The 12,779-nt window shown below is 32.6% G+C and overlaps 2 protein-coding genes across 2 annotated transcripts; one reads left to right on the top strand and one right to left on the bottom strand.

Annotated features, from left to right (window-relative positions):
• Positions 1-8,931: 8,931 nt before the first annotated feature.
• On the top strand, positions 8,932-11,537 carry LOC121118109 (tachykinin-like peptides receptor 99D). The gene is made up of 5 exons (XM_040712654.2): positions 8,932-9,059; positions 9,664-9,846; positions 9,915-10,461; positions 10,520-10,865; positions 10,924-11,537. The coding sequence occupies exons 3-5, from the start codon at positions 9,917-9,919 to the stop codon at positions 11,053-11,055; spliced, it is 1,023 nt and encodes a 340-aa protein (XP_040568588.1). The 5' UTR covers positions 8,932-9,059; positions 9,664-9,846; positions 9,915-9,916; the 3' UTR covers positions 11,056-11,537.
• Positions 11,275-12,739, bottom strand: LOC121118110 (max-like protein X). The gene is made up of 2 exons (XM_040712655.2): positions 12,116-12,739; positions 11,275-11,982 (listed from the first exon to the last, which is right to left on the bottom strand). The coding sequence occupies exons 1-2, from the start codon at positions 12,415-12,417 to the stop codon at positions 11,538-11,540; spliced, it is 747 nt and encodes a 248-aa protein (XP_040568589.1). The 5' UTR covers positions 12,418-12,739; the 3' UTR covers positions 11,275-11,537.
• Positions 12,740-12,779: the final 40 nt, after the last annotated feature.

The raw sequence follows: 12,779 nt of genomic DNA, 5'->3' as shown, positions 1-12,779 counted from the left end.
TGATCTTAATTGTTTTTTTGTTTTCTCATAAAGTCTCATTTCCTTTAGGCATAGATCTAAGGTCAGTTCTGCCTTAGACAGCAGTGTCTTTTTTAAATGTACTTGTGAGTCCGGTATATAGAACACCAATTTGTCTCTCGAGTTTCTCTCCCGATCAGACGCAAATTCACAATTGGCAGACATTCGCCTAATCCGCGAATAGAAATCCTTCCAACTTTCTGCTTCTCCTTTTCCTACGGACCGGAACATATAGGACTCAAACATCACATCCTTTTTTGGACTAAAATATTGCTCGAACTTTCCTCTGACCACCTCATACTTAAATTTATCGGCGTCTGATAGTTCAAAGTCTCTATATATCTCCAACTTTACAAATTACTTGAATCAAAAGAGCATTGAGAACATTTTTGGAGTTCTTGAAATAGTTCCTGCTCCAGGAGACGAATGTTTTTTTCTCTTTATTATTGGATATATGGATTCTTTATGTCCCTAAACACGGAATAGATGAGGAGGATGGATAAAATGGAAGACTAAATAGAATTAAAAATCGATAGTGGACACTTATTTCCACTACCAAAGTTGAGTGAGTTCAAGTTATATTGGTATAAAAAACTAGAAAGTGTGCAGTTGAATTCAGTCTGCTCCTAATAAATTTGTCAGTCCCCAGATTAATAGAAATACATGTATGTCTATTAACCCTGGTCAGTCCTAGGACTGGTCCTAATCTAATGTTACTAGAACAGCCTTAGGCAACAAGAAAATGGCTGTTTATACTTTATTAATTAACCTATTATTTATTATTATAGCCCTTTCGAATTTTTAACTTTTATATATGTTATTCATTTAGAGTGAGACCATCTGTTAATCGAACAGAAAAAAAAGGTTTTGAAAATAGTATCTAACTATAAAAAAACAGATACATATGTTAGCTTCTTCTTAAGCATATAATTATATGTATATCAACAAATATGAAATAAATATATGTTCCAAAGCTTTTAATGTATTGTTGTCGATGATGCAGCACCTTAGAAAAGGAGAGTCTGGTCATTATTGGCGCCATCTAAATAGAAAAATATGAACTAATAACGTAAACCCCTCAGCTTATATAAATGAATAAAATAAAACTCAATAAAATACTTAATTTTTACAAAATTAAATATATTTTTAGAAAATAATATACAAATAAACGGGGGATTTACAAATGAAGAAACTATTTGTCCCATTTTTAGGTTTTTGCTCGTATTATTTGCCACTAAGACATTTGAGGCACCTTAAAATTATATATTTTTATCTCTTCCATCCATTATAGCCAGTAATGTGTAAGTTCTCAAAAAGATCTTGGAAGGAATAAAGGAAATCCATGGTCTCTTTATATTTTGACATTAACACATACTGAGCACAAAAGAGCGTCTTCTAGAAGTGGTAATGGTAATAAAGAACGATAGCGTTCATTAGAAGGGAAAATTTAAGCTTTCACCTTAAAAAATAAAAAGACTGAAAATTAAATATATTATAAATTAAATTTAAAACTACCTTCAAAAGTAATTACGTCCTTTAAAGTACCAGGATTGAAGTCTAAATCTTCCAACCGTCTTCTCAATGTCCTTAGACTTGGTAGTGAAAATCCTTGTCGAAGGAGCATCTCGTATCCTGTGGTACCACAAGCAATTCTTAGCTGTAATGTTAGTACAAGAGTACATCAGATCTAACTTTTTTCCATTTCTGGCCTCCCAAGACCTGGCCCTCCGACTCTCCCGATTGCAGTCCGTTAGATTACTTCTTCTAGGGAAAGTTGGAGAGGGATGTCTGATCAAAGCACCGCAACAGCGTGGACAGCCTGAAGGCAACTATGAAGAAATATTGGGCTAGGATCTCAGCATCAAATGTGGAGAATGCATGCAGGAACAGGATCGAGAAAGTAATTGCCGCTGAGGGCAATAACATTGAATAAAATAATACATAAATGTCAAAAAATAATTGTTGTTTTATTGCTTACATCTCTGTCTAGTCTACAATTTTAGAAAGACACTTTTCAATTTTGTCCGGATTTTCTCGGCAACCCTGTATATATAACTATGAACAAAGAAACAATTCTACCTAAAGAATGAATAGTCGATGTGACATACTCCCCTGAATTAGGTTGGAATTCGTCAGTTTCTGTGGAACGCTCTCGTACTTCAGGCTTGAATTCAATAGTTTGAGTAGCCGTCATTTTGAAAACTAGTTCAACTATTAAAAATAAAATTCAGTGTTAGTAATACATATATACAAATTAAATTTATAGAAACAATTCATACATTTTAGAAAGATCATATGATGTCAATACAGTACTTGTTGAATTGGCATAGGAGGGTCGAAGGAGTATACAATGTCCCAGTTCTCTGGCATTTTCAAATGAAATATCTCCAACTTCTCCGACTTGATAAAAATTGTAGGTGGATCAAGCAATTTATCATGTATCTTCATGGAATTAAGTGTTGTTGTTTTTTTGTTTCGCTGCTTCTTTAGAATAGAAAAATTTGCAGGGGATTGCACGAGGTCTTAAATGCCTGCGTTTTCGATTTATTGAAAGAAAAATATATTCTTGTTTAAAATTTTTGAACATAAAACATTTTAATTCGTAGTTCTTCCACCTCAGAACAAGTAAGTAAGCCTTATTTTGTTGTAAATCTTTTGGAAAATTAAAAAAAACACGCTATATCGGCGCCTAGAAAATGGTTATTCCGGCATCCAAAAAAAGCACAAGCAGGCATTTTCACACAAAAAAAATTTATTCTTACTAATAAAAAATGACTTCTATTCATTTAAACTAGGGGTTTATAGATATGTGTACTGAATCAGCTGAGGTTTTAGCTATAGAATGCCCAGCCTCTCCTATTCTAAAGCCCTGGCTTTACAATTAACAGAGACGGTACTTGGCAAGATGTGTGACGGTACCGATTTTAAATTCGATATAACGGACCGATCCAACCCTTAATAATATTATATTTAAGACCATTGCCAATAGTGGGGGTAACACACCCTAAGGATTATTTTATTCCGAAAATGGGGGTTATTTATTTAATGAGTCAAAAAAAATTGTAGTATATTTTTTTTAAAAAGGTCATGTCATATTATAGTCAGAAAAATGGTATCGTCTTTTGCAGGACTGGTGTCAGGGGGGAGAACGGGGGTATCATAAGAATTGTTTTAAAAAGATTAACCTTTTTTTCCATGTAAGACCAAGCACAAAATAGAAATTCAGTGTAAATAAGGGACGTGAGGAAATAACACGTGTTTTTTATTTTTATTTATGGTTAAAGCAAGGAAGGGTAGTCAAGCTATCATGGCCATGAACAACATAAAGATAGTATACATCGTGCTTAAATTGGACAGTACGAGCGGTATGGACTCGGCAGGTTGAAACAGCTAAGGGATTGCTAGAACTAGATGTAATGGAGAGAGTAATACCTCTGTTCCTGAATAAAAGGGCTTTCAACGCGTGTACAGCCATTTGACAGAGGAGGAGAAGAAACGAGAGGGGAAGATCATATAGGTGTTAAGGAAGGCATTCTCTATGAGTCCGCCTACGACTTATGAGAACCTCAAGGATAAGAAATGGAAAGCGGTGGATTATACTGAGGTTTGTTTGGCTGGAATCAATACCCTCATTAGTCTGATGGGAGTCTCGAATTTATCAGACCTAATTCATCACGTATTTTATCAGCAATGGTGAAGATGTCAGATCGCGTATACAACACAAGGAGTAGATGCTATGAGTGAGAGCGACCTTGCAAAATTCGACCAAGAGATCAATAAATGGATCTAAAACGGTTGGCTAGAAGTAAGTACTTGGAAAGATGGTGGTTGATTCCCCTCAATGCCGTCCCTCAAAAAAGAAAAGGGAAGGTGATACCTATTTTGCACATCAAGGAGTTGAACGACTACGTGGAATGCAGTGGTGTAGACGTAGAAGTATGTGGGGTGAAAACTACAGGAGTGGAGGCTGTTCTTAGATAATATCCCTCTTCTGGATTTGTGATATGCCTATATGTAAACAAAGGTTGACAAGGAGTGCTCATAAGTAAGGAAGGTGAATTATAAGGGAGAATGGTATAAAATGTATATTCTTGAATTCGGGTTGAATTGTGCTCCACAAATAAGGATCAATATTGTGGATTGTGAATACAGAGGTGAGCGAGGATATAACAAGAAGGTACATGCTCCTGTTCTACGGGAAGCTAGTGGGGCACTTCCCTGTGGCAGGTTGGCTTAGATTAACTGTGAGGGGTTTTTTTAAAGAACATGTGATGAATAATAATGGAGTGACTGTCCCAGAGCCAATACTGTCCGAATGCTTCGTAATATTGTTGATATAATTATAAAGTTAGAACCGGTACATGACACATGGAGGGCGAGGGGCACTGGTATGAGGTTTGGTGGGATGTTAGTTCAATTGTACTTGTTGTGGTAATCGTAAAGGATGGAGAAAGAATTGAGAATGGGGCTGGATCCGAAAGAAAGAAGACGGTGCTCATATAAACCTGGTAGAGTTAAGTGCAGTTGTCAGAGGGGTTAATATGATAATGAAGTAGGGGCATAAAAAAATATCAATTAGGACCCACTCTGCTACTGTATACTCATGGCTTACCACATTAAAATGGGGAGTAAAGAAACTCAGATGGTCTAGAATATCAGAAATGCTTGTCAAAATAAGAGTTTCACTACTTGGAGAACTCCTGATTGAGTATAGAACAGTTTGAGACGCGGAGTTTGTCAGGTCTGAGAGAAACTTAGGATACACAATGACGCGAGTCCCAAGACATGGATGGTGAGGTGTGGCAGTGGTGAGAAGGAGTTGGAGGAATTGGTGAAGAGAGGTCATGCAAATCACCATCGTGAGATAGAGACCACGCTTCATTTTGCGAAACAATCACTGGCGAAATACCAAAAAGTTAGCTGAGAAGACAGTAAGAGAATGCGACAAATGTAATTCTATCGACCTGACATCAAAAAAGTATAGGGGGAGGCTCATTGTCAGTGGAATTAGATTGGCTATGTATCAACCATGTTGGTAAGGCAAGTTCCTTACTGTAGTAGACTATAGTCCTAGTGGGTTTGTAGTATGGAGAGCATTTAACAGTGAGACGGAAGATGAGGTGCGTCAGAAGATCGTAGAAATATTCAGTCAAATTGGACCACCAAGAGAAATACTTTGTGATAATGACAGGAAATTTAGATTAAAAAAATACATCAACCCTAGACAGATGGAACACAAGTCAACAGAGCAATTAAAGTCTCCTCTGCTTGTACAAAAAATTATGGTAAATTGGAATTCCAATACGGGCAAAATTTCCTTGTTTAGTGCACCTCTTACAAGTGGCAGCTGGACTTTGAGTGCGTTCCATTTCAACAGAAGAAACAACGATCTTTTCCAACTAGAATTATATCACTATTGGCATTGTTTTTTGCCTATTATTGGAAATATAAAATTATTGATGTATTTCAAAATCAATCTCTCGAGTCCACGTTTTTCTGCCCTACCCTGTATATTATGTTGTTGTTTTTTGAAAAAATGGGATGTCAATCTGAAAATTTGACGAAAAAAATCAAGTTTAATAGAAATACAAGGTTATACGATAACGTTTTTCTCACTGATGTTTAATTTCTAGTATTAAATGGTGTTAATGTACCGTTGTTATTCTCTATGACGTCAAAATCTGTTTGTCTTGCCAAGCAGTCGGTACAGTACATCAAATTGAAAATTCTAGCTAGTCCAATTACATCATGGTCTAACCTCGTATTTCGATTGACCTTGGGGATAATAATGTAATCAGGGCCGATTATAATATATCAAATAATTATATATAAAAGTTGAATAAATGTTGAAATCGAAACTTTATTACCTTATCTTTTTGTTTGCTTATCTTTAGAGCAAAGTATAAAATCATTATTCCCTTGTATTTTAAAAGTGACTTGAAAGGTTATTATTCCAATGTCACGTTAAATAATACTAAAAACAGTTGTCGAACAAAAAAAACTTTTTCTAAAGAGAAATATTTTGTTGCCTGTTATAAAAATTTTAAAAATATATAATTTTGTTATATCAATGATAATAATGAGTTCTTTAAACTATGATCTTAACGTATAAAAGAGTTTATTTTTAGTTGCCAATCTTTAGAGTGTTTTGTATTTTGTAAAACTGTTTTTTCAAAATTCTGTAATTTTTCATGAGAGAATATCTAAGTATAAAGTGTAACCACGAGTATCTGTGTTCATGAATGACGGAGAGTAGCACGTGGTATACATTAGTCGTCATTAAATTCCCTTCTTTTTATCCATAATTTAATATATAATTACTCCCTTGAATGTACTACTATCAATGGATGAGTTAAAATATTATTTTTAAGAGCTATTTCACTCTTGATAATGAAAACTTTATACCTTAATTTATATCACAATTGAAAATTTTTTAGATAGCCCGGAATGTATAATAGGTCAGTCGGGTTATGAAAGAAACCTAACTTGTATTGCACAACCTTCCTTCTAAAAAAAAAAAAAGGTCCAAAATCAGTTGATAATTACCCATTTTTATCTATCTGGAACAGTTATTAATCAATAATAATTTATGGGAATTATTCTGCACTAATTCTTATTCTACAAATCAAAGTTCAGAACAGTGTTTACAGGGAAAAAAGTAGAAAATCACTAGCTGACAAGAAATACTCTGTAATTTTTGTGTTAGCGAGGTTATGGCGTGGGAAAAACCTAGATGTCATCTTCTTTCAAATAAGTATCCTTATGAATGCGTTGTGTTTTTTGAACTGTATATTTTTAAGTATTGCGTTTTGAACTCAACTTTTTAATTCAAATCTGTTTCAAATCAAACTGCTGGATTTTATGAATGATAAGAAATATTTTATATTGGTGTACAAATAATGTTAGTCTACATATAAGCAAAACAATGATTTTGGCAATGGACAAGTTCAACAAGATTTCATGACAACAAAACAGGCACCCACATGTAGTATTAGAGGTTAAAAAAATGGCATACTTTTTGGCATTTATAAAATATAATAAAGATTTGAAAACAAATAGTAATTTTTTTATAAAAAGTACTCTTTAAAAATCGATAAAAATGTAATTAAATTAAATATAGGCACAAGTCATTAAAAGAATATAAGAAAACATTTTTTTCTAAAAAAAAGTCCGAATCAAATGTTTTTTAAGAGGCCCTTTCATTCTATTTATGAAAAAACCGATTTTACTTTCCAAAAAAGGGATTATCAGTCGAAGTTTTATTGAAAAAAATATTAACTCCCCCTCCAAAGATTTTTTTTTTTTTTTTCAATAGCCCCGAAAACAATATATAGAGTTGGTTTCGAAAGACAATATATTGTTGGTTATTTTGAGTTGGAAAACAAAGATCTAAATACAAAAAATATGGTAGGAATTCCTTTTCTCAACTATATACAAGTAATTTCAATTTAAAATTAGGCTAAAGATTTTGATTAGTACAAGTATTTACATGTCAGTATAATTAATAAGAATTCTACGTATTTTTTCTTAGTATCCATCTTATCTAATCTAATTTATTTATTAGTTACAGCAAACTTTGATTTAATGATAGATATTTTTCACGTGACGTCACAATTTTGATCTCGTCCATTTCGAGAGCCTAAACAACCAATTTTTATAAGAATGAAAACGTCTTTTTCATTAATATTAAGGAAAATAGTGGACTATTGAATATTAAAATGAGAGCAACAAATAGAAAGGCTTAACCTTAATGTCTATAAAAACTTTATCGCTAATTGCCTTGTTTCATTATATTATATATATATATATATGACCCTAAAATATATTTTAAAAATACGTCGTTATAGCATCTTATTTCCATATTGTAGATAAAAATAACTATTACAATGGAAAGAATATTTTTCCTTAACTATCCTACTTTTTTGGTCCTTTATCTATCAAAAAATAAAAGAATGTATCCATTTTTAAGGATTTTTAGTGCATATTACTTTAATTCAATTCAAATACACTCTTTATCATGAACGTGAAGTAATATTCAATTAAAGCCATTTGAGTGAGTTAATGGAGACGTAGCTACTCAATACTTGGAGGTTCTTTCCTTAATAATGAAAGAATATTAATAACATTTGACTCAACCGATAAGCAAACAAATAGACATACAGACTTTGTTTTATAAATGTATATTAGTTATGATGATGAAGATTCAAAGATCTACTTGCTTTGCGAGTATTATTTCAGATTGTGGCTTTTAAGACTATTTAATGAACAAGTAAGGAACATTGACCACAATTTAAAAAAAAATCATTAAACAATGATTCATGTACTTCCTTAAACTCTCTGTGTCACTTGCGTCTCCGATGAGTTGTCGAACTTTGCTCCTGCCATCACCAGAAACGTTGTGGTGACCAAAGTTGTGATTATATTTTTGCATAAGTGGTGTGTGGGGTTACTTTTTGGTAATTTTTGACATAATAATATTGGGGGGTGGAATTACGACATTAGACAAAATATATTTATAAATATTACCTAATTTTAACAACAACCTCTGTCTTTCGCACAAAATATTACAAATTTGACTACAAAATTTTGTGGTGACAATTTTTTTCCCCACAAACGGTGCTGTAACATAAAGTTTTCCACCGGGAAGCCTAATATTTTGTATTGAAAAAATAGGGAAAACATTAATTTCTATATAAGAATATGGAAAATAAATTGTTTTTAGATGCAAATTAAACATTTTAATACATTTATAGTTTGCTAACCTCTATTTTAAGTAATTTAAAATTTCCCATAAAAAGTGGTTCATATATCTTAAATCTTATAAATCTTTACCTATCACTTTTAAATATTCTAGAAATATATCTATAGTATGGCTAAGTTAATTGGACATTTACAGTTTATTGCCAACTTGATAAATATTTGAATGACTTTCTATCATTTGTATTAATTAAACGTCACACATCACTTTCCTACATTAAACAAGAATCATGCCAATGAAAAGGATTGAAATCATTGATTATAATTTACAAAAAAGGATTAAGGTATTATCATTATTATGAATATTATCTTACAGTTATAATAACGCAACACTTGTTTGAGCGGAATATCTCTTCGGCAGCTGGGAAGGACTAAGCGCGTGTTTTTGCTATGTACTTATAATATGTATAATCTAATCAAGAAATAGCTTGGTCCACTTTGACGTTGATTTTCATCTCTAAAATGTCTATATCAAACAATATGTAGAACTAAAAACTTCTGTCAAGGATTAGACTCAAAAATATATGAAAGTGGATTGAATTGACATTTAAAAAATAAAGCCAAAAAATGATGTTTTTGTCATAGGACAATCAAATGACGGAAATCATGTTTTCCTAAGGTGAAATTAACTAATTCCAAAATGTCGCCATATGACATCCACAAGAATCCTGCCTGACATAGCCGAACATAAATAACATGATTTTTATTGTTGAGGTTGCGTTTTAACCAAAATAACTTAATGTTCCATTTCAAATTTTACAAAAAATGTCACTATAATTATTGCAACTAAAACCAAAAAAGAAATATGTAATTTAGCAATGATGTTTCCAACAATCTAAAAGATACTATTTCTTAAAGTTGAAATATTTTTCTTTCATGGCGCAATAGATTAACGGTTTAGTCCTGGATAAAACTACTTTTTTTCTTGTGCGAGATTGACCAAAAATTTGAACAAGACTTGGAATAATAATTATCCTAAAATCCATCGTCAACCCAACCCCTATTTCATCTATTTTCCCAATGACTCAAATGGATGTTATTTTATCTTGCATATACTTTTATATTGTTTAAGTGAGTATCATGTCTATTATACTCGAAACATACAAGTGTAAACGACTCCTTAATTATTTATTGTCCAGTCATGAATAATACAACAATTAGTGAAGGTGCTGAACAGATTTATGCTGTTCCAACTGGAATTGTTATACTTTTGTCTCTCTTTTATGGAGGAATATCTCTTATTGCAATCCTAGGAAATGCTCTCGTCATATTTATCGTGCGAACGAGTTCCCGGATGAAGAGTATTATCAATTGCTACATTTGCAATTTAGCTCTCGCAGATATTGTCATTGGGATTTTTTCCATTCCTTTTCAATTTCAAGCTGCACTCCTCCAAAGATGGAATCTGCCAACATTTATGTGTCCGGTGTGCCCTTTCTTCCAAAATGTTAGCGTCAACATATCTATATTCACTCTGGTTGCCATAGCAAGGGATCGTTACAAGGCCATACTTTTCCCTCTTACAAATCATCCTAGCAAACGTGTGATGCAAATCAAAATTGGAGCCATTTGGTGTTCCTCCATCATAATAGCGCTTCCACAAGCCATAGCTTTCGAAGTTATCATGGTAGATGAAGATATACCCCAGTGTTACCCTTCTAAAGTCTCAATCTTATTTCTAAAATGGTAAATTAAATTTTCATTCTAAAATTAATTTCAAAAAAATACTTTTAAAAATTTATAGGTACATGTTTTCCCTATTCTTTATACAATACTTTGTCCCGCTCTTGCTAATCAGCTATGCTTACATTGCTATTGCTGTAAAACTTTGGGGAAGTAAAATCCCCGGAGCCGCACAGAGACGTAGGGATGCTTCTGTATTAAAGAATAAGAAGAGAACAATTAAGGTCCTAATCACGGTTGTTATTCTCTTTGGATTAGCATGGCTTCCTCTACAAGTTTACTCCGTTGCGAATACTGTCTATCCAAAAATTAATAACTACAAATTCATCAATATTCTTTGGTTCTGTGCACACTGGCTTGCAATGAGCAATTCATGCTACAATCCTTTTATTTACTTACTTTGCCATGTAAGTTTTATTGATATTTTAGTAATTGTAACAATAACCTGTTTAACACTTTTTAAAGGAAAAATTTAAGAAGGAGTTTACACATCGATTCAAGTTTTTTGGATCAAACACAACTCAGGAAACACAATGGGGACAGTTAGAAAGTACCATCAACAGAGGAAGGACACCAAATACAATGGAAACTCAATAGATTTCTAACCTTTCCGATTAAAGCTCGTTTCACATAATATGTTAAGTATTATTCCAGTTTTATATGGATATAATCTTCATGGAATAAGTCATTGTTTCACAATACTTATGAAACTGATATAGAATATGTTTTTTTCCTTCCATAATATTGTTAATTCGGTGTCCTTGTTTGTCAGCTACGTATCTTAAGTTATATGTATATTAAAAAAAAGCAAATTCGTAAAAATAACTAATATCATTAATATTCATAAAATCAAACAACGTATGTACATAATATATGTATACCATAATTAATATCACTTAATTTATCACAACTAGACGAAATTTGTAATAATGATAATTTATATAATATAGTTTTAATAATGAAATGTTTGTTTTTTCACTTAAAATTATTTCCATGGCATTAATGATATCAATTAATGTGTTTCTGTCAGTGGTACATCACCATGAAAGAATAAAGAAAATCACCATAGTTTGAATTAACTAATTATCGTAAAGTTTTTTTTCGTCCTTTTTGATTTGATGTTCTTCATGCACTCTACACAATAATTGCTGCATAAGTTCTTGAAGTAACTGAGGCTTACATTGTTCCTCGAGCCATGAAAACACACAACCAGATAACTCTGAAAAGTTTTTCATATTGACACTGTCGTTAAATGATTGAAACAAGGAGTCCATTAGAAGCTGAAAGACTTGAAATTTTACTTCCCCAGGAAGAAGGGCTGTGTCCTTGAGAAACAGGGATGAGGATGAAGGCTGGGATTTATGAGCCTTTGCTAAAGCTTCATAATTTTTCCTCATGATTTGCAGAGCTACCACTTCCTTTCTCAGTGATGCCAATTCATCTTCTTGTACTTTTTTTTGGCCTTGAACATGTTGAATGTATTCAATGGACTTTTGCAGTACAATTGCTTTGCTAACTTTATATCTTAAAAAATAATACAAATATTGATCTTAAAATATAATAATACAAAAGACGTAAGATAATTATTAATAATATTATAATCTATAATTTGATAGAAGCAGAAATGAATTAAAGTTGAAAATATGATACAACTCACCCTCCCCCACTACTTGAACCTGTTCCACCACCAACAGATTCCTGTGCAGTTGGACATGTAGGTACTAGGTCCTGCAAAAAGTCGTATCCTTTTTTAATTGCGTCTCTTCTCTTCTGTTCAGCCTGAGTATGTGCCTCTCTTCTTCTTTCTCGATATGACAAATTGGACTTGGAGTCAGAGTCTTCGTCATCCGTAGCATTGTCAACTCCAGCGTGTAGAGATCCTGTCGAACTCGCTCTAGAGAGTGACTGCTGATAATATTTGTTCCCTGCTCCACTATTTGAACTATTTCCTCCAGACATTGTTTTTGTATTGTGTATAAATTTATCTGGCTATTCCGTATTACACTATATAGACTAGGATATGGATGATCTTGATGGTTATAGATATTAATATTACGCTATGATCATTATTTGCGTCCCCTTAAGGAGAACGAAATAAACAAGGTGTATGTATGATGTCTATACTGTCTTACTATCAGATTATATGAACAGACATTATTTTCCAACGCGTACGGTTAAAAGAAAAACTATGCATAGCTTGTTTATGTAGATAAAAGTCCAAATGTATACGTACGTATCAACAGCTTGATGGTGTTATTGAAATAATACATAGTAATAAAGTGTCTAGCTAATAATGTATGCGTGTTCGATTAGCTATATAA

This window comes from Lepeophtheirus salmonis, chromosome 5, assembly GCF_016086655.4.
Source record: "Lepeophtheirus salmonis chromosome 5, UVic_Lsal_1.4, whole genome shotgun sequence".
Taxonomy (NCBI): domain Eukaryota; kingdom Metazoa; phylum Arthropoda; class Copepoda; order Siphonostomatoida; family Caligidae; genus Lepeophtheirus; species Lepeophtheirus salmonis.
This window is presented reverse-complemented; position numbering and strand designations above follow the sequence as displayed.